Raw genomic sequence first — 22,618 nt, forward strand, 5'->3', positions numbered from 1 at the left:
AACGTCCAGCGGGCGTGTTGTTATCTATAGATGTGCGTGTAAACAGCAGTGCTAATATGGACTCAAAACTAAACCTAAAAGGATTTTGTGGTCAAAGATAAACAGGCTTTAACCGAAGCCTGCCAAAAGTGCAGCTTGCGGGTCAAACATGGCCCACCATAAAGTTGGAGGCACCTCACAGAAATACATTTGTAAGTTATTTATTTTGAAAATCTATGTGAGAGTTTAAATGCAGTTTGATGGAAACTTGGGATCTCAGTACCATTTTACATTTAGTCCAAGTGTTCAGTCTCAGTTTAGGCCATCCAAGGGAAAATGTTTTGGCACCCCTGCTCTAACTGTTCCAACTGTTGACAAGTCATAAAGTAGAATTATGAAACGAAGCAAAACAAAATCGGAAGGAGCGATGAAAGAAAAAAAAGGAATAAAAGACTGGACTGGAAACAGAAAATTTGGACTCAGAAATAGAAATTGCTGAGGAGGGACAAATGTTTTCACAGCGATGCCAAAGTTGTCGGTTTTCTTCCAGACAGGTAATTTAGCCTGACATCTAGTTAATGAAAATTCTGCCTGTTTGCTGTCTCAGTGGATTTTCAACGGTGCCCACAACAGAGTGATAATTAAGAAACATTTTAAGCTGTCTGACTCACCTAACACAGTGACTTCCTGTGGAAGACCACCTCCTCCTCACTCCACAAGCCTGAAGAAGGCACCAGAGCAGAGTGGGGCTGTGGGCTGGTCCTCTTCGGGATCCACCCTCAGTGGTCCAGTTCCTCCTGGGTCGGACAGAAACAAGAGCCTCTCATACCTGATATGTTGCTTGATTTGCAGATAAATCCGTATTGGTGCTGAAGTCACATTGTGCCCAAACTGATACGCATCACGTTAGTTTGCTTTTGTCGAAATATGAAATGCATTGGAGGTCAAATAAAGAATAAAACACTCAAAAACTCTGTAGCGTCTACATGTAACAGGCTTACTTTTGGTCTTTTCTATTTCCTTTTTGAGGAAGGTTTACAAATAATTCAAAGTGTGACATCTTGCAGAGCTGGTACACAGCAGGAGGTTGAATGTTCGCTGGGGTAAAGGACTTAATTAAGTTTGGGAACCAGTGAAGAACATGCACTGAGCTGTGAGGATATGTGCTCAAGTGCACGAACAGTATGAAAGGCAGGGGCGAGCAGTGGATTACAGATCCAGATCAAGAGAGTTTCATTTAATATGCACTCAGAATTATGTTGTGTTCATGTCATGTGATGGATGTGACAGATTTGCAAGTCATCAAGTGGGTTTTACAATGTTGGCCATTTGATGACTGAAATACTCTGCAGTAACAATTTAACACTTCTCAATCTGGGTTAATCGCACTGAACAGTGGAGTTCGGCTGATTTGGGGCATCCATGTTTGTTTGGTGTTATTATGTGTCAAGTTGGACAGTTGTGATTATGATTCGGATGTTGACGTGAAAGCTCTTTACAAGTCAGGATCTTGTAATTATGTGAGGGAATGCACTGAGAAGCCCTCGACTCAGGGCGGACGAGTCCTGAAGTCTGTGTTTTCTCAGTGCAAAACATGTTATAATTTAATAAGAGATCAATGCAGTTGTGAATGTCTTCCTCTTTAATGGCGGCTGTTTGAAAGCGGGCGTTGGGATGAATAGAGTCCACATATGCAGGATTGATGTGGGCTGCCCAAAATGTTCTGAATTTCTTTAATGAAGAATACATCTGGACCAAGTTGAGCAGAGTTTGAATGTGTGGCCAGTTTGTCTCATGAATGGGTTCTAATGTGAAATGCCTGACGTAAAAACGCTCATCTGCAATTTTCTGAAGTGGTCCCAGCCGCTTTAAAACATGCTATCATCACGGGTGGGCAAGCAGTTCACGGCAGGTGGTACAACACCTCTGCTGTATAAGGCATCTGCGTTGTACATTTACTTCTGGACATCTATGAATCAAAGGTTTTGATCAACACACTCTGAGCTGTTTTGGCTCCATACTGCGTTCAACAGTATTGTGCCCCCCCCCCACCCCCCTTCCCTAAAACCTCCATCTCCAGACTCTGTAAAATATTTGGAGGATTATTGGCTCTCTCTGCAGCAGTGGAAACATTTTGCTGTGGATTTTGGTCCGGCTGTGGGTAGTGTGTTAACAAAATCAAGCTTAAAGGCTACGAGTGAGCTAACAGGCTAGTGTTGTCACTATGTCTGTGGAGCTCCATGTGATGAGGCAGGAAACAGGATGGTGGTTGTCTCTCACACCGGGCTGCTCAGCAGGCTTTTTCCTGCCTGGCTGGGGCATATTTGGTAAATCATATGAACATTTGGACACAAGACTGTACGGTGTGGAAATAAGGAGGCAAGGTCAAAGTTACTTTTTTTTTAATCATGAACCAATAATACTTACTCTATTCTGTATGAGGATTTTAGTTTAAAATTCCCCCTCCCCCTACATTTTAAAACCTGCTCAGAAGAAATGTACATTCTTAAACCTATAAAACTGCTGATTTTGCTCTTTTAGACCTTTTAATTTGATGTAAAGTCACTTCGGACCAAATCACAACCCTGTAGGGTTTTGTTGTTTTTTTTGCTGCATTGATCTGGTAATTGGTTGGACTATTAGCATGTTTTGGGTTCTGATCCTCAAAGGGTAATTAGCGCGGATTGTAGTTTACCACTGTGATCGACCCCAATTGAGAATGAGCCAGTTTCATGATACAGGAAAACCTGAGTGAATCCCAAAGATAGCTGGCTAACCCACTTATCTGGCTTTGTGCTCGCAGGCCCCCAGAGCCTGACGTTTCCATCTCTGTCACTGTGGAATCAGTCCCGCTGCGAGGAGGGAGAACCCACTCACAGGCTCTTTGCCACATCCTGTCTGCACCAAGATGAGGTTTTCATCTGTTGCCCCGCTGAAAACAAAGCAGAGATCTAAGCTCAACATGAAACATGACTGAGAGTGGCAGTATCAAGCCTGCAAGCCTGTTTTGTAAAAGAGGCTCGGCGCCGCTACCGATGATGGACAGGACTGATGTTCTTTAGAAGGATTGCACTTTCATCTGTCTGCTCGCAAAGTGAACACAATTGTTCTTTTTCGCTGCCATTGTTGTTGTCGTTTACGCCTGTAGCAAAGTGATTGTGGCTCATATGATAAACATATATTCTTTTAGCTTTGTGTTATTTTCAAAAAGCATATAGACACTGAGCAATGTACCGACAAGAGAAAGAGCAGGAGAGTGGGCAAAGTTTAGCTTGTCTTCTTCTGCAGAGAAACTGAAGTAAAGCAGAAAGGGAACATGGGGTAGATGTTCTTCAATCGGAGCATTTGAATAAAATAACATGGTTCATTCTCATACCAGTACCCCTGATATGTGTTTATCTTCTGCTCTCAATTACGACAGAAAAAAATAAGTAAGGAAGACCATCTTAGGCAGGCGCTTATTTTGCTGCAATTATGCATCGTTCAACGCAGCTCTAGAGCAACATCTCATCCAAAAGTGGTAATTTATAGAGTGCTTACTGTTTTCAGGTAATGCTAGTGTCACACTTGTTGCTGGAGGCAACTGGAAACCGAAGACTAAAAACTGAACCGCAAACTGTACATGAACGAGTGTGGATTCTGGGTAGCACAGTCCTGGCCAAAGATGGGGCCGGGAGGGGAGATCACATCTGAATGCGTGTGGAAATCCGCCTCTTACCGTTATAAAATTAAAAAGTGCTTCCACCCATAAAGAGAAGCATGTTTTATTCAGAGTGTGGAGGGTGACTTGATGCTCCAATTTGAACGTGAGGACAAAAACTGCCGTTCAAAGCAATGGCTGAGTCTTTGAGAAACAAACTAATATCTAATTGGGATTCTGACAGTAAACCTAATTAATATGCTAGGATACGAGCTTTGATATGCACTGAAAGAATGAATAAATGAAATGGCTTTGAGGGCGAGAGAGAAACTCGGCACTCGTCCCGACGGACAAACTCATTATATTTGCATAACAATAGTGGATGGAAGCGCACATAAATTCACAATTTTCTTCTCTAATTTCCGCAAAAAAGATGGTTTACATGACATTTGAACGGAGCTCCCCTCGCTCGTGACTAAGAACGCCAATGTCAGCTCAGCCGTGAATTTCCAGCTGTGCGAAAAGGTTCCTCTAAGGTAACTTATATTCTTTTTCTCCTGCACATACCTGAGTACACTTTGGGTTTTAAAATCTGGTAAACACACTAAAAAGGTTGACTGATCCCTTGATCCCACGCTGAGAGTTAAAAAAAATAAATTAAAAAAGCTGCACAAGCCACCGGTGGCCCAAACAAGCTGTCTGTTTTCAAACATTCTGCGATGTGCATTTTGAAGTATCACATTAGAAAAGATTGATGGAAATGGCACCGTCAGATTACACTCCCTAAAGTATCCAAATATGTTGGTTGGAGGTGGTTTTGCATTTTTGAAAAAAAAAGAAAAAAGAATAAGTGCACAAAACGGGATCGTTTCTAAAAATAGGCTCTGACACAGTAAATCGAAGTAAATTTCACCTTTCAAGTACATACGCATAAGTGGTTTCAGCTCACAAAGATGCCCCCCCCCCCCCCTCTTCACTTTTGTGGAAGGATTCCAGAATACAGAAAGAGCCAGGGATGAATATCTAACTTGAAGCTAGGAGCAACTGAGGGCTAACAACAGCTGCATAAATATAATCAACATCTTCTTTATCCAACCGTATGTTCATTAATTAATCCTCAAAAACATTAATTTGTGCCAAAAACCAGGAAACTATCACCTGACTGGTTCAGCACTTATTCGCAGTAGCGCGCAGAGCAACCAGCTGGAGCATTCCATTGAACTTGACTCGCTCTCGCTCGTCCGTGGTAGTGCCGAATCTATACGTCGCTGGCTTCTTCTACATTCTAAAGTTACAAAGAAAGCAGTGCAGGAGGGTGGGGGGGGGGGGGGGGCATATATGTGAGCACTTGAAAGGCATAAAAGACCTTTTGGGTAAAGTATTGCTTTAAGATACACACCTCAGTGCCAGTCCTCCAAGAGTGGGTCGCTAAAGCCACAGAGGCCATCATGATATGATAACAGGCCTGGTTTCATCCCAACAGCTTGAGGCAGTTTCATACCAAGCACAGAACAATACTGAAGCCAGCCTGAGTCAGCTTTGAAGCGAATGACACAAATGAACAAGTGATTTTTCAACACTTAATCCTTTACGTGTTGCTCTTAGTCCATCATTTTCCATGTCCTTGGCTTAAATATGTGGGATGGGAGGATAAATCTGACACACACTGGCTTTTATGTGTTTTTTATACTTATGCAACATGCAATGTCCCAGTGTGGAAAAAGTAATCTCTGCTGTTAGCTCAATATCCTCCCTACCCTTGTGCGCGCCTTGAGCCGTAGTAATAACCGCCAAATGTCTGAGGATATCAAAGGGATCATTCAGTTCTTGTCACAATATTGAATGACTTATGGACTGGTGACAACCATGCATTGTCCTTGACGGACAACATCCGTCACTGTCTGGGAAATCTCAGATTAGGGAATTTATTGCACATTGGCGTGTCTGAAGAGGAATTCACAAAACATAACAACAACAACAACAAAAAGACGTATATACATGACAAAAATCCAGAGGGAATACTCATTTAGTCAGATTCCAAATCAGATATTCTGGATGACTAAAGCAGAATAACCATGGACACTTCTGCAGAGCGCATTTGCATTCGAGATTCAGAACATCAAACATGTTGTGTTGTTGTCAACAGAGAGACAAAGATGTGTCAAACAGCTGTGTGAGCAAAAGAAATGGTGCCAAAATGACAGCGTGATAACCAGCATTACCATTAAATTGCAGCCGTCAGGAATACCAAGCAGTGTTGTGCGCGTGTGACGATGAAACTTCAGGCTGTGTTAAAGAACAATGATGAGGAAACCTGTGAACGCGGGAATTTTACACGTGGAAAGGTGGCGCACACATGGCAGGGGAATGGGTTAAAATTAATATATTCACTCATTTAAATGAGTCGTTTGCAATGATTTACTAATAAACTATTGCATTTTTATGTAACAGTGCATGTCGTGTTTAAGTCCAAATTGGATTCCCTAAGAGACTCTTATATTTTCAAGACGATGGCAGCGCTCCACTTGACAATTACTCCTTTTTAAATGTCAGAAAATTAAATCACAGATTGCCAAGTCCAATTCGTTCATTAATCATTAACAGTCAAGTCATAACTTCAGTCGTGAGGCTTTTCAGCGGCATGTTCTCTCCAGGGCTCTGGCCGGTGCAGCAAGAGACGAGCCTGCCTCCTCACCTGGTGGCCTGCTGCTGGGAGAGTTGTGCTGCAGCTCAGGTGTTTTAATTTGAAATTCGCTAGAGACCTTATTTGCATAAGCGGTCCTCTGATTGTTGGGCAGTTAATAAGAAAAGACAATGAGCTCTGCATCCTTCTTGAAATACAAATGGGCTATCTGGAGGAAATGAAAATTTTAGAAAAAGGCTCTTGCGTTAACAACAATAACATGCGCATCAGGTGACCCCTCGTGATCAGATCTGACTCCCAAGCTCATTATGCAAATACATATGACCAATCAAGAGGTACAAATATGAGTCCTAAAACCTGGAGGTAAGTTAGTATTATCTGGCGTCTGGTTCCTTCCTCTCAGAGTCAATATTTTAATGTATTTTCAATTAAAGGTGCAATGGACACTGGTGCAGTGGTCAGCGCTGTCACCTCCCAGCAAGAAGGTTCTGGGTCCGAGCCCCGGCTGGAGCACGGGATCTTTCTGTGTGAGTCTGCATGTTCTCCCTGTGCCTGCGTGGGTTCTCTCTGATACTCTGGCTTCCTCCCACAGTCCAAAGACATCAAGAGGGGACGAGGTTGCGATGGACTGGTGACCTGTCCAGGGTGAACCCCGCCTCTCACCTGAAGGCTTCTGGGATAAGCTCCAACCCCCCCCCCCCCAACGACCCTCAACAGGATAAGTGGTAGAAAATGGATGGATAGATGGACACTAATATTTACACCCCTTGGTCAGCAGGTGTCTCATTCAGACTTGCTATTCTACTTATCTTTCCTGTTTGTTACCAGGTGGACACAACTAACCACAAGTGGCAAGATTTGGGACAGCAGTAATAAGACGCACAATCCATGTGGTCGATCTCGTGGTGATACATTTTGTGATGTTGTCACACAGAGACAATAATAACACCACCCTGTCAGAGGGTAAAGTTGGTAAAATGAGCGAATGCTATCGTTAGTTAGCAAACGTTAGCTTACCTGTCCAGCAGCAGAGTCCCTTGTGGTCTTTCAGCTTAGTCCACCATAGAAATGCTGTAATTGACTCTCCTCTTGCCAATTTTTTTTTTTTTTTTAGTTCAACTGCATTTAAGGTGGGTAATGAGATTGAAGCCTTACGTTTCTAAGCCATTATCCTGACTAATCCAACAACTAGCAATTCCAGAGCTCCTGTGGTAAATAAGACACATAAACAACATGTCATATCAATGTGTTTATGCTCTTGGCTTAGAAGTCATTAACTGTTTGTCAACCACCTTGCTAAATTGTTAATATTATGAGCATTTTGGACATTTAAAAATGTATTATTTCACCATGAAAATTGAGGGTTTCATTTCTGTATTTCTCTAAAAGTTCTGTGGATGTATTTAAATATCTGTTTTCATCAGAATTGCTGTCTTTTGCACCTTGAAATGCATATCATAATGTCAGTGGTTCACATTAACTTCATGTATTTTTTTTCAAAATTTTATTCTGTGGGGGAAAAAACAAGTATGTAAATACCTCACTTGTGAATTTTGAAGTGTTGATGTGTCTTAAAAATGGTGATTGCTTACAGATGAATGCAAGGCAAGTTGGGGGGACACTGATGTCCGCTACAGTGTAGCTCATTACGTTAGCTTTCTACTTTATTTGCGCTTCCATCCATCCATTTTCTACACCACTTATGGAGCCTATCCCAGCTGACATTGGGTTAGAGGCGGGGTTCCCCCTGCATGGGTCACCAGTCCATTGCAGGGCCATCAGGAGCAATTAGGGGTTCAGTGTCTTGCTCAAGGATACTTGGATAAATTCACCGGGGGAAGTGAGGATCAAACCAGCAACCTTTCGGTTGGTAGACGGCCACTCTACTTCCAAGCCATGCCGCTCCCTTCATTTGCACTTCAAAAATCGTAAGTATTTACTTTTGAAGATTATCACGCTGAAGAAATCATTCAAGTCACATGAAGTTTTGTTTATGAGACAAAAAAGGTTTGGTTCGTAAGTTTGAGTTTTGAAATGTAACTTGAAACTTTTTCAATCTTCTTTCAATCACAGGACCCTTTCACACTCGTTTGGTTCAGACTGTATGACTTTTCAGTTTGACCTGTAATTGCTGGTGTGAAACCTCCCCCGGACCACCATCCTGATCATTGTTGGATCAAACAATTGGAGCATCACGACCCTCCTGAAAATGACATTAGTAACTATATTCATCCCTCTTCTACCGAATAAAATATATCAGTCAATACCACACTCACCAATTTTTGAAGCGTTGAGGTGTCTTAAAAATAACGGGAGGCTAAACTGAACTGTCACATGGAGAGTCGAAGAAATGTGAAGCTTGTTGTCGTGATATTGATGTCGTGTGTCTATGACGTAGCATTTCAGGCATAGCATAACGTTAGCTTCTATCAACAGCTGAAGTAGTTCCAGTTATTTATCCCTCTAGAACTTTTCAGAAGTTTTTTGATGACAAGTAGTAGACACGACCCTAGTTCTGTGTGATGAAGGTTGAGAGAAAAATTATATTTGATGATTTGAGACAACTTTTTCTACGGACCCGCTCCCAGCATTCTTTGCAGCTAAGCTGATTAGCAGTCTGCTGTCCTTTGGGGGCTTTAGAGAACAACAAGCTTATTCCCCCAAAAGTTGGTGTTTTCCTTTAAACACCTTTTTTTTTCACAAGAAAAAACAAGAGATACAAAGAAACAAAATCAGAAACCACGATAATCAACTAAAAATATTTTTACTACTTTAAATCTGACTGCGAGACATTATGAAAAAGCAGCAGACTTTCCTACGAATACAAACTAAATTAGTGTGAATGTTTTTCCCCTCCAGTTGTACCACCGTACAAACTACTCTCATGTATAGAAGCCATCGTACAACATTTACATAATGAACACCTACCGGATATTTGATGGGGGGGGGGGGGGGGGGGGTGCCACATTACATATTCCATGTCTTAAAAGGCTTAAAGCTACATAATTAACTCATAACTCATCATTCTGGGTATTAGCCTTATAAAAGACCTCTTTAATTGTAGACTTGACATAATTACAGGTGTAATTTATTACATGATTAATGGCTCCTTCCATTTAGGTGAGCCAGCATGGAAATAACAGGGGAACTGACACAAATGGAACGCAGACATTGATTTTTTTTTTTGATTAGTTGCACATATTTGTCAAATCAGTCTCTTAATGTTTGAAGTCAAAGCACTTTACATTCTCTTAATACAATTAAGCTGCAGCTGAAATGAAAGACATATAAGTATATATGAGACATTCTAATTGTCATTCAAAAAGCCAGTCTTCCTGACAGCTTGGTTTGGATACGGAGGGAGAGGCGGGTAAACCACTCACAAGATTAATTTTTGTCTGAGAAGCCCAGTTAGAGGCGCCTCAAGTTCACCAGACCTAATATGGCTAATACAGGAAATGAGCTTTCTTTGCCTTTAAAATAAAAGCACAGAAAGGTTTGCATTATTAACTTGTGGACACATTGATACAAAAAGGTAAAGCCAGTAAGTGTTGAGCTGAAATATTGCTGTGAAATGGTTCTGATTTAGGTGTTGTTGGACGAATTTTAAAGTTTGTTCAACAACATTCATCCGTTCATGCATTTTCATCCCCCAAATCTCAGCGCAGACATTGAATTTGGTCTGGTGTTTAAACCGTAGGCTGGAAAATAAGTTGAAGGAAGCGATCAGAGACAGGATGATGGTGTCTCCCTCGGTCACCAGATGTCAAGTGAACGCCACCATCATTTAAATGAGGAGGTATATTTTGGAAGACGTGTTTTCTCCTTCTGGTTCTGTGGCCAACAAGTTTCCTCTTGGGAATAATGAAGAAGTCGCACAGCAGCTCATGCTCATCAAAACATCTGCACGCTATAATTCAGGCGAATTTATCACTCATCTGACGAATGAGGTAATACCCATAAGACGCAAAAGTATTCACTGTCTTTATTTACACAGAAGTACAGTTAAAGCCTCTTCACTCAAGTAAAGGGGTAAAGGTGTAGGCAATGAAATGTACTCAGTATTAAAATAAAGTTGATCTTTTCAAAGAAAAATAAATCAAATAAAATTTCTACAGCTTTTATGCAAAACTCGGTCTAATTATCTGACTGACATGCGTCACTGTTTCAGTTGATATGGACAGACGGTACGAAGGTGCGTTTTGAAAAGGCAGAGAGTTCAGATATTTTTGATAAAATGTAGAGAGTGACAAGTAAAAAAGTTGCACTCGTTTTGTAACTTTCCACTTCTGGCAAAACTGAAAGTAAGTACAGATCGTATATTTATTTGGCACTGAATATACACAAAATAGTAATGTTAATAGTAATAGTTATGATTATAATGAATGTATGGCACCCTTGTGTGTAATATCTATCTAGCGATCTATCTATCTATATATGTATGTATGTGTATATATATATATATATATATATATATATATATATATATATATATGACTAACATAGAAAATGATAAATATTGATATTAATTCAGAGCAGTGTGAAATAACGTGAGGGGAAAAAAAACAACTGAAAAAAAAACCCTCTTCGCATTTGGTGGATAATGTTGAAAAATTAGGTTTCTCAACCGACACAGGAGAACGCGACTCTTAGTCATTTTATTTTGAAAGGCGACACCGGAAATGTACAATGTTTCAAACTCACGAGCTTATTCATTTTTTTTCGGTTTAAAGGTGAACACGTTTAGTTTGAAACGGAGTTGAAAAGCCGGACCGGGGCGACGCCGCTGCTGAAGACGGCGTTCACGTCTTTTCCGTCTCCGTCAAACAAACAAAAAAAAGAAGAAGAAAAAAAACCCGCTCGGACAGGTGACGACAAGTGAGCCAACCGGGACCAGAACACACAAGAACGGAGAGTTTGTTGGAGTCCCGTTAACAGCACCGACGATGCTTCGCTCCGGTGTAACGCCACAAAGTGAACCGGAATAACGAAGTAGCGGGAGTTTTCTGAGTGTCCGCTGAGGTTCGCATCATGATTCCCGGCTGTCGCAACTGGCTGCGGTAGGGTGAACTCCTGGAGACCCCGTCCGCGGGAGAAGCGGGGACTTGTTTGGCGGGCACGCCGGACCTTTCCGGTTTGTTTTAACGGTACAACCCCAAGCCTTGCCAGCTTCGGAATGCGTCTCCAGCCACCTTCCTGGGCATTTTTGGGGTTTCTCATGAAACCCGAGAAGTGAGTGACAGCCGTGAGCCAGAGCCGTGCGGTTTCGCCGGATGCCTTTTTTTTTTCTCTCCCCCTTCTCCTTTCTCTCTCCCGCATCACCGGTTCCACGATTTGCGCGAGGAATTGCATTTGAGTGAATTTTTAATGTGGGAATGACTAATCATACAGCTGCTGCTCTGTCTCTCCTGTGTGTTATTTAAAGACTTTATTTAGAGTAAAAACAACAAAAAAAAACGCAGGATTGCTGTTTTCCAGCCAGGACGCGCGTCATCTACACTGATGTCCATTGATTTATGATTTTTTTTTTGAGGAGGGGGGGGGCGACATTTGGCGCAAGGACGCACGTTTTTGTTTTTTTTGGGTTTTTTTTTTTGGAACATACCGTCTTTTCTTCCCACAGTTACTCCGATTTTGGGCTGAGATACTCGTAACTTTCTTGTGTTTTACCCAGAGAAAACGCGGTTTGCCTCCGGTTTGCTGCTCGCTGGACAGAAACATTTGTGGAGATCTCCACTGAGGCGCACTGGTCCAGCAATTGGTGCAGATTAAGAGCTATCTCTCGCTCTTTATCCAACTTAATACCCTTAGAGGAGGAAGAAGTGTGCAACAGCATCGTGTGAAGGCTAACACCTGCAGAGAGCTTTATTTATTCACCATCAGCCAACTGGGATTTAACATCCACCTGCTGGGATTTCTACCATGTCAGGTGCACGGGATTGCAGATGGACCGGGCTCATCTGCGTGGCGGCGCTTTCGTGCGGTAAGTGTGCCCAAGCCTCCTCCTCCTCCTCCTCCTCCTCCTCTCCGCTGTACAGCAGCCAGGCTCCCGGGATCAGCGTTGTGTTGCATAGAAGAGCGGTTGTGCCAAATTTCGGGCAACATGCATCTGCAGAGGTAGCTGCTGCTCTGATTGGTCATTTTGGAAGACGCGCGTACACACACACACACACACGCTCTCTCTCTCGCTCTCTCTCTCCCTCTCTCTCTCTCTCTCCCTCCCACACATACACACACACAAACATGCGAGGCCCTGAAGGAATGCCGTGGCACTTTTTGGTCTGTTTTTTTTTTTTTCCTCTCCCAGTGAGGTTACTGGAAGTTCTGAACTGGGAGTGAGGCTTTGTAAAGTTGGTGTGGCATTAAAAACACAGAATAACCAAGCATGTAGCTGAGGAGGTGATGGGAGTACCAGGGGCGGCAAGGAAAGTACAGGACAGGAAGGACATAAACACATCAGTGTGTCCACTTTAGTTGTGGGATACAACTGAGTACTCCACTCGTTTGTACTACATCTAGATGCCGATATTTTTAAAATAGATGTTGGCTAATATTTTACTCATATCGTTAGCATAAAGAATTAAGGATTTTAACATGATTTTCCAAAACATGTGAGATTAGAAAAAAAGTAGCGTTTTTCTTCTCATCCTAAACGTTTGGGAAATGTCCACAACTCATATATTTGTTGTTTCCTCATCGACGGTAAGTGAAGAAGAGACTTGAGCAAAACTGGGCTGACATAAATATCAGCCATCAGACTGACATTAGCTCGCGTAAAAACAAATTCCCCACATCTGCTGATACTAAGTGATCAAATAGTAGTCAAATAAATTCAAGAAAGAAAGAAAGTACAGATACTATTGTCCGTTCCTTGGAAAAGGTACTTTTGCTACTTGAGAGTAAACTGACCGAGTCCTCCAACCCGTGCAGGAGTAGAAGTCGTTTGTTCTGACAGAAACAGGAAGTCAAAACTCACTCAGTCATTATGTATCCAGTCAAATCAGCTGTAACCAAATACCCAGCAGGCAAAAGCAGCCTGTACATCTATCCATCCAGCTGTCTTGACCCAGTGTGACTTCCTGTCTTCCTGTGGTCATAATTTCTACGACCACTTGGTGGCGTCTGTCACTTAGGCGTCAACCCGCAGTTCAACGCTTGTCTATATCTGCTGGTTCCTTTTGAGAAACACGGGCTGACATGTTTTAACGTTGCGATGTAATATGTACAACTGTGTCTGAGACTGGATTCACAACATCAAAAGTGGGATGCGCCGATATATTCCACCAGTGAACAATCAGTCAGTAAATGAACGTTTATGTGTCGACAGGGAATTGTTTTTTCTTTTTTTCTTTGTTTCCTGTGGCACAAAAGAGCGAACAATGGCAGACAAAGCAATGTTAACCGACAAGATCATCAGTTTGGACTATGACACCGATCAATATTTAGACATGTTGGCCAAGAATTGACGAATCCTGCAACAATATAGAATTTACAAAGGCTCAAAGGTTTGGGAAAGAAAAAAAAAAATCAAATTGTGTTTATTGCGACTGTTTTGGCAATTGTGACTGGAGTCACAAGATCAAGAATTGTCATTCTTGTGTCCTTATTCAGATTTTAATAGAAAAAAAACATGAAGATATGTTTTCCTGAAGTCTGTAGAATACCAAGTACAGCACAACAATATCGTATGTGTTTTTTTTTTTTTTCTTCTGTCATTTCACTCACACCTCCTGTGTTTTGGATAGAGTACCGGGCCATCTTGAGATTTCAATCAAATCCTCTGTAGTATTTACTTTTACAGTGGTGGCTGATTAGAGTCCTTCTCGCACCACTGCTGCAAAGTCCTCTCCCCCCCCTTAACTGGGTGGCTCTTATACAACCGACACAACGGTCGTCTGTCCCACATAGATCGGCTTCTCTACGAGGAAATGCACAAAATCCAAAAACAAACATGCCAGAGATGATTTTCTGACATGGCCTCGGTGATGTAGCTGGACTGGGAAGCATTAATCCTCCTGTAATTTCCGACTCCTTTTTATTGATGCTGCAGCGGCAACAGGGCAGAGTATGACACTGCAGTGCATGGATTAAATGCATTGCTGAGGGGTGAACTTCACGTGCTGTCTTTGTTTATTCAATTAATTTAAAGGCACTCAAGTTTACAGTGTAGATTAGGAATGAATGTAGCTCTTATGCGACACAAAAGGCAGTGCGTATTTGTTTGTTTACTGATTCTTTGCGCGTGCACAGGCGTTTTGCACCGTATCCCCTCTCCCTGACTCATTTTGTAGCCTGAGTTTCATTATCATACAAAGGAAACGCCTACGTGTGCACTAAAGAATATACTCTCCTTGATGGTTTCACCATGGCTGCAAACAAATGCATGCGGCATGCTGCAATACTCTGCCTACACAAATCCAGATAACGCCTGTGGTCAGTGTTGCTTCGCGCTGGGATACCCATGCACCTTCCTGGACAATGAAGGCGCTGCTGTCAGAAGTAATTGCGGTAACAGATTTGGCACTCGGCCGGCTGCCCCAGAGGTTGCGTTCAGAGGCTCTTGGCCTCGGAGACCTCCAGTCCCACACACACACACACACACACAAGCCAGGCTACACTCAACTTAGCAGTTCAAACCTTGTCACATGTATATGCTAAGTAAACATTTTGTAAAATGCCTTAGAGTTGCTGGATGAACAGCTAAGCGGACAAATCCCCAGGTGTGAAAAAGCAATATCATGGACTTTAAGACCTCGCTGCAGGAAGAAATTCAGCGCTGTAATGAATGTGTTCTTCCTGACTCAAATGTACATTTTCCCACAGTGACTGAGTATAATAGATAGGGTGAGGTTTTCAGCCGCATTGATTAAATAAATCCTCTCACTTTCAAGATGCCACAGTGTTTGGTCACTCTCCAGATGTTCCGGTGCTATAGCAACCTCTCCGGTTCAAATGTGAAGCCCCTCTGATACCTAAAAGGGGACTTTGCTTCTTTTATTCCCCGCGTGAAGGGCAAAGGTGAAGTGCAGAGCAGCATTCCTGGAGCTGATATGGATTAAGGGTTTTACTTCAGCGGGGGATGCTTGCTAATAAGAGTGTTTAAAGAGGGGGATTCTGGGTACTCACTTTGCTACAGTCCCACCACAATTAGAAGGATGTCTAAGATGATTTTGAATGGTCTGATAGTAATACTGGTTAGACACCAGTTTGGTGTGGATAGTGTATGGATACTTATTGAGGAATTTCTTCTAATTATGTGCGCTACCACTCAGGGATCTGCTCGCGACACTTTTGTCAGAGGTCAAGGACATGGTGACCTCACGTCTGTCACATCCTCATGAACACAGTATCTCAAACACTTTGGAGGAAATATCGTTCCTTCTTTCACACATGTCCGCCTCACCTCAAGATCAGCTGATTGAGGTTGTCCTTGTCCTTGGGTTTCAAAACTCTGGGAATATCAAAGCCTCCCAAGCTTAACTTCACATTGGAAACATTTCTGGGGTGTTTCCTGAAATTTATAGGGAACTTTACCCCTCTGCGGTGCTCCTGAAAGGTCAAGGTCACTGTGACCTTACAAAACACCTCTCTGGTCCTAGGTCAAAGATCGACAGGCTGATGGGGGCGGTAAAATCTGACAATCATTGACATTTAGATAGGTTTCAATGTTACACTGGAATAACAACTATACAGTAGGCAACATTTAAAGATTGCAGCTCTCGCTGGCTCACTCTCACCCTCCCTGGGTAGTCGGTGCAGGATGAATGTGGGTATTGAGAATGGAGCGACATCACATGGATGATCCATAATTGATATGTTATTCCAAGTCAGATTTTTATACAGATTTCTCTAAGATTTATAAAGTTGAGCGGATCATATTTTTAAATCAATGAAAGTGACATTGCGTGTCTCCAGGGGTCCAGGCCCCGGTGAAAACGCACCACTCAGACAGCTGCTGCCAAATTATTTATTTTATTCGAATCTAATTTTACCTTCCCTTCTTCTTTCTTCAATTACAATTCAAGGAATTTCAGTTGACAGTTGATCATGAAGTCGGATAGGATGACTTGATGACCAATTATATTCACAGTCGGTGTCGCTGTGACAACATAATCTGCAAAATAACTTTTTCGGCCATATTTGGTGGAGGAATACAACCACATGCCTTTTCTGTATAAAACCCTCATAGAGCCAATTTAGTCCAAAAAATCTGGATCTTTAGGATCAATGGAAACACGCAGGATTAATAATCTGATCTGACGTTTGACACCAGTTTTTGCCCAGACTAACCAACCATGCTCTCATACACTGTGTTATACCAAGTAGTCTGTCTTTCTCTCTCTCCCTCTCCCTCTCTCTCTGTCTCTCTCTCTCCGTCTGTCCCAACCCACATGCTGGAGACAGGCTTCAGGGTTTCCGGCAGTGTCTTATTGCAGTTGCGGCCCACCTTGCCTGAAACAAAGACGGCCCTCTCCAATATTTTCCCACTCTTAATAAATTAAAACATTAACCTTCCTAGAAATAGAACAGAGGTGCTGTGTCACACGCCCCAGCAAATGAAGCTAAGGCTTGTTTATCTTCCTGAATATATAGTATAAGCAGTATTAAACACACAGTTTTTATTAACCATGCATTTAAGAGCCTGGCACTCAAATATGTACTGGTTATTAATGTTGCTGTTGTTTGATGTTAGAACGTTTTGTGCATATGCAGAGCCGGACACCAGTTTGATGTTGGGACATTTGTCACCTTTCGTGTTTGAATGGTGACAAATGTTTGCCTTTAAATTGGGCGGGGTCAATGAACACATTTGTGAGTGATGTCACAAATAGTTTGGAAGCAAAACCTGGTCCAGTATGCACCTTTAACAAGTGGGATGTGGAAACTTGGAAGGCTCCTGTGCACAAATTCTGAGAGTGGACTTTCTCAGAAGTAGGAGACATATAAGCATCTGCATATTAATAGATTCTGGCTTTATCAACCAGGTCGATGGATCGGGTGTGAATTTAAGGATTTGAATGGCAAGATTGTTTCCTGAAGGAGAAAAACAACATATCAGCTGATCAGATCTCATGAGTCTTGACCAGCGCTGTCACGTCTGTAAAGAATTGAGTTAGAATGACCGTCAGTGGAGCTGCTGGGATGATGTGTTTGTGTATCTGCATGATAGCACAGCCATGGGTTCCCTCAACTAAATGAATTCTGAATTTATTTAGTCTCTCTCAAATTTTTGTCTACTACTTCATAGGAAAAGTACTGTCAGGCTGTTTAAATATTCTACTATATCAACAAGTCTTGTTGCTAACTACCTTGGCTGATCAGTTTCCTGTGAGAATTGGTCTGTTTTTAACTGAATATATTGGGGTTAATTTGAACAGATTTTGACTAAAGATGTTACAACCATCTAGGTGTGGCAAATGTACTGATTAAGTTCCAGTGATTGCTCACCACTGTGGATGTAGTCAGCTGCACAACATGGCCCGGAGAGCAGCGTTTGCCCAGTCATGGTTTGTATGTAGTTGGCAGGCGTCCCAGCACCAGCCTATCTCTGAGAGTAGACGCTGGATGGAGAGCAGACAAAGCAGCAGTGTGACACACCAGCTCTCATTTTCGAGCCTAATTGATTTACATGTGGTGAAACGAAACCTTCGCTCTGCTGCTGTGTTTGAAGCGGTTTTCACCTCTTTTTTTTTTTTTTTGAAAAAAGGGAAAACACACTGTCTCATACAAAGTCAAAAAAACTCTCGCTTTCTGCCCATATGCAACAACACCTCGTGACCGCAAATGAGTCAGTGTAGCTAGTTATCCTGGTTTTGTTCTACACGTCATGATGCTGTTTTGTTGGTGCACCTGTCACTGTTACTTGCGTTCACCTCCATGAAGCATATGGTTTTTATATTTAGATGGCAGCTCTCGGTCGATGCTGAAGGGTTAGAGCTTTTTGTGGCATTTGCTTTCAGCATCAGATAATTAAACCTCTTTGTAGCCTGGCATTTTTTTTCCTGTTGAATTTTTATTTAATTTTCAGTGACAGATGGGCTCAAGGCTAAAACCAATCTGTGCTCTCTGAACAGCAGGGTAACCAACTACTGGAAACAATAAGAAAACGAAGCTGTTCCTGGAAAGGCAGGTCCTTGCTTTACTTGTCTAATTAGTCAGACTTTTCATGCCGACCTGTTTTAATGGGTTTTTCATATTTAATTATTGAAACAGGCCAGACCTGGATTTTTTTTCAATTGTAAATATGGGCTTTGCATTATTTTTGAAGCACAGATGTGCTTGAATCCCTTTAATGCTCTGAGCTGTATTTGTGCACGGGGCACTCGCTTGTGATGCATTGTGGTGTTGCAGTGACCGTTGTAGAATGAATTCTAAAGGAGATGTCCTTCAGCAGCCGTGAAAAGAAGCTTTTGTGAAGCGCCAGTTCCTTTAGATTTAGCTTGGTGTGCAGGACCTCTACCCAAGGCTTCAGGGCTTGCCTGTGTTTGAGCTGAGACGAGTGCACTATTTGTTTACGATGCATACCCCCTTTTTCTTGCCAGACCTTATTGAGAGCATGTGTGAAATTTTTTTTTTTTTTTTTGCCAGAGGCAAAAGCCTCAATAGCCATCAATTTACCAGATTGAAAAGCAAGTACGGGTATATTCAATCTACTAAAAAGCCCCATTTCTTAAGAGCCAAGATTAAGCACAGTAAATAAAACATGCATTATTGGTTCTTAGGTTCTTGGATAGGCTTGAGACGGCCGTTTTTTTCATGAACAGTAGACTGTGGTTTGCCATTTCTGTGATATGTCTGTTGTTGAGTTTGCAGACATTGTCCGTAGTCTGATTATCACCCTGTCTGATGGCTCATGTGGTCTGGGTTATCATCACTTATTATTACCCTTCATTTCCCATGTCCAGAGACACCGACCGTGTTGTCAATGTTCATGCCACCACATGAATCAGCTGCTGCAGAGGTCATTGTCTTTAGGTTTTGGATTTTTATTTCCTCTGAGAGAAAACTTCTCATTTTGCTCCAAGGGCTGAACACACACTCTGCTTGGACTAACGTGGCACCCCGAGGCATCACACTCCGTTTAACATCATTATCTTCGATATTGCAATTCCAATCATATCTCTAACATGAAGCACTCTTATGGAGCACAGAGGACAGTTTGATCTGGCGTCCATGGGATAGAATCAACAAACTGGTTTGTACTTTCAAAGATATTGACAACCACTTGCCAAAGTTAAATCCCTGTGGGAGTAAACCAGACCGGTTTCTTTTAATCTAAAGACTTGTAGCCTTGGTCCTACAGAACACTTGGTCAAAAGTAGTTGATCAGTGGATTAGCCAGACCACTCTGAGTCATGGGTTGAAGGTAATCTCCTCCACGCATACTGTACTTGCATGCAGCCCATCTGCTGCAGTGAGAAATGTCTTTCTTTGGCGGCGCATCTTTATTTCTGGAAATTGTATAATGACATCTGTCTGAAATAACTCACCACCTGCTTTGTGCATGGTGTGGAGAGCTGTGATGTTGCATAGAATAATGAGACTGTATGTAGTAACTGTTTATTTGAAGTGACTTGATGGGGAAAAAAACAACAACAACAAAAAAGCCTTTTGATGTGATGCAAGTATTCATATGAGGCCGGTTCAGCACCGATATGTACAGAAGTTTAAACTGGAGTCATTCTGGAGGAAAAAAAAATGACAAAGCACTTTTACACATCCACGGACAGCAAAGGCATCTGGAGGGGTGTGTGTGTGTGTGTGTGTGTGTGTGTGTGTGTGTGTGTGTGTGTGGTTCAGTGTTCAGTTTGGAAAGACAGAATCAGGAACTGTTCCATTACTAGAGCACTTCCTCCTGAGCCACAGCCAGAGATGCATGGTCAACGCAATGACAATCTGTATGTTGTTACTTTCACTCACCCATTTGAGATATAGGGACTTTTTTGTATTGCGAATTCTGAAAAAAAGGATGAAAGTAACATGGCAGCATTATATCTCTGACTTTTTTTTAACCCCTACTAAGGAGGAAGTGTTTTTGTCTCTCTGACTCTCAGCAGGATTGTGCAAAAACTGTGTGGCAGATTTTCACAAAACTTGCTGGAGGGGTGTAACATGGGCCAAGGAAGAAAGCATTAAATTTTGAGGAACATCTGCTGAATACAGTGAAAAATTATACATTTATATATATATATATTTTCTTACATTGTGTCTGGCTTAGTTCACCTTGGTGGTGGTATGTGCTCTCTGAGTGCCCTCTGGTTCAGATTTTCTTTTTGCTATGGTGTACATGCACAGAAGAAATGGAGGAGACCTAGCAAGACAACAAGTAGTTTTCTGGTCCCGTAGCAGAGAACAGCACAATTGCATTCATCTTGGTGTCGCTCCATCTCTCTGGTGTGAGCAGAAACAGAAAGACCTCTGTTGCAGACTGAATGTATGACTCGGTCCAACATTTCCAGAGACTGCGTTAGTGCAACAGACGTGGAGGAATTTGCTTAAACGTGTTTAAGATTGAGCTTTTTCCCCTTTTTAAAGCTACAGTGTGGTGCTTTTGTCTCCATCTTCTGGCAGTGAAAATAAATACAAAAGTGCTAACATCATTGCTAGCCGTAGCCTCTCCTGTTGTTGCAATGGTAAAACAGAGAATTCTTTTTTTTCTTTGAGCGTGATGCAACCCTCCATGTCTCAGATTTGGATCTCTTTGGTCTGATATCATTTAGTATGTATAGAAGGGGCTCCATGCTCTATAGGCAGGCGGTGTGCTCAGCATGCATCAACCTCCAGGCAGCTTCAACACTGACTTAAACTCAATACACTGAGAGATTTAACTGGTGTTCAATGAGCTTAGCCAGCATTGTGAGAACTCATTTAGCAAATTCTGGAATTTTAAGGGATGTTCATTTATATGAACATATAATGCTAGATAGAAGGTGTTTTCTACATCTTACTTGATTTTTCAAGTGATTTTAAAAACAAACAAACAAACAAACTGTTACTTCATGGCAGATGGATAGATAGGGGGAGACCAGAGCTGTTGGTTTGCAGCAAGTTCTTCTGGCTCCTTTCATATCTATAACTATGGCCAGCGGGCAAGCAGTCTGTCTCCTACATTAGACCGTCACTTGTGTTATTTGTTAAATCTGTTCTTATGTAATGCACCTCAAACACTGGTTCTGCAGTACCTTTTGAAATAGCTTTCTCTGCTGCCTGTACTGTGGTATTGTGAGTCACGTCTGGTTACAATTTACCACCTAGATTCCACATTTGCATGGCAGAAGTAACTGCTGTGAGATGCACAATTGTCCTTTCTGAGGGAGAATGGCCACTTCTTGTGCAAGCTCTGTTGTCATCAGGCTCACTTATGAGCTCACTCAAACCTTTATCTGGATTTGTCATCCAGATAGGATGGCACCCTCTGTGGCACTCTCCTTTCTGTGGCGTTACAAGGGTTTAATCCCTGTTCTCTAATTCTCCTGGTTTTGCCACAGCATGACAGTATACCAAAGGCTTAATAAATTGACTTCCTGGCACGCTATGAGAAATCTCTGAAATAAAGCAAAGGTTCTACTGCAGGTTGGTGCTGATTCCCTTTATTCCCTCAAAGAGAAACTAGATGGAATACAAATTTGACCAGAGCAAATGTACTCGACATGATGTCCACATATGGCTGATGACAAATGTCCAGGAGGAGGGCAGGACCTCCCCTGTTGTACGAAGTGCTCGCTGCCTCCCAGCCTGGATTGTATAACCTCACAGAAGGTTTGATAAAGTGACAGCAGTGCTTATAAAGCTTTGTCACTTTCTGTTTGCTATCAGTTAAATATTCCATTCACATCAGTATCTGCTCAACGAGAGGGAAAAGTCGCGCTACTCCACAATTCAGTCATCACACAGGGCACATAAATCTTTTGTAGTCCCTTGAAAGTGTGGGTTTTTATAATTCTTCTCCTTTTGTTCTTTTAAAATTACAGCATGGGTTTTATTTTTCTTGGTTTGGTACAAGAAACAATAGTTCTTGAAATTAAGAAAGTCAGTAACTGTTACTCTTACACAAAGCATCATCAGAGATTGTTTTGTCGACGTAAACCCAGTTTTCAGTGAGGGATTATTACTGACATTTCAGCTTTATCTCCAGGTAAACTTGATAATCCGGCTAAATTGTTTTTTTGTTTACAGTCTTTATGATTGTCAGACTGCACGTGTACTTGTCTGACTTTCCTGTGGTGATCATATTCCCATTTTTAAGCAGTTTAGCTGATGAAAATATTGTCACTGATACTACTACTACTACAAAAGAAAAGATCCACATCATGTAAATGCCAGGAACAGAGAAACGATATGTATGATATACTGTA

General features: G+C 42.0%; 2 protein-coding genes and 1 long non-coding RNA gene across 8 annotated transcripts in view; 2 read left to right on the forward strand and 1 right to left on the reverse strand.

Annotated features, from left to right (window-relative positions):
* dtx2 (deltex 2, E3 ubiquitin ligase) overlaps window positions 1-8,748 on the reverse strand; it is a 32,351-nt gene extending 23,603 nt beyond the window's left edge. The window contains exons 1-3 of one of the 5 annotated variants that reach the window (XM_086226327.1): window positions 8,540-8,748; window positions 2,761-2,911; window positions 651-776 (exon numbers count right to left, since the gene is read on the reverse strand). The gene's annotated coding sequence lies outside the window, so the exon portion shown is untranslated. Of the gene's footprint in view, window positions 1-650; window positions 777-2,760; window positions 2,914-7,280; window positions 7,417-8,539 lie in introns of those variants that run through there. The other 4 variants (XM_086226330.1, XM_086226331.1, XM_086226328.1 and 1 more) reach the window with 4 other exon arrangements.
* On the forward strand, window positions 6,236-8,515 carry LOC147248382 (uncharacterized). 2 transcript variants are annotated; one of them, XR_015119465.1, is made up of 5 exons: window positions 6,236-6,626; window positions 6,698-6,790; window positions 6,856-6,988; window positions 7,092-8,191; window positions 8,337-8,515. It is a non-coding gene; the product is annotated as an uncharacterized LOC147248382 (long non-coding RNA). The 2 variants fall into 2 exon arrangements; XR_015119464.1 differs by having other exon boundaries at window positions 6,856-8,191.
* A 2,213-nt stretch (window positions 8,749-10,961) lies between the features above and the next one.
* Window positions 10,962-22,618, forward strand: part of tmem132e (transmembrane protein 132E) — a 372,909-nt gene continuing 361,252 nt past the window's right edge. The window contains exon 1 of the mRNA XM_086226000.1: window positions 10,962-12,246. Within this exon, the coding sequence (XP_086082126.1) occupies window positions 12,186-12,246 (61 nt within the window). The 5' untranslated portion in view covers window positions 10,962-12,185. The remainder of the gene's footprint in view (window positions 12,247-22,618) is intronic.

Source organism: Aulostomus chinensis, chromosome 15, assembly GCF_037954235.1.
Source record: "Aulostomus chinensis isolate RoL2024-O1b breed Wild chromosome 15, RoL_Achi_v1.0, whole genome shotgun sequence".
In the NCBI taxonomy this organism is placed as follows: domain Eukaryota; kingdom Metazoa; phylum Chordata; class Actinopteri; order Syngnathiformes; family Aulostomidae; genus Aulostomus; species Aulostomus chinensis.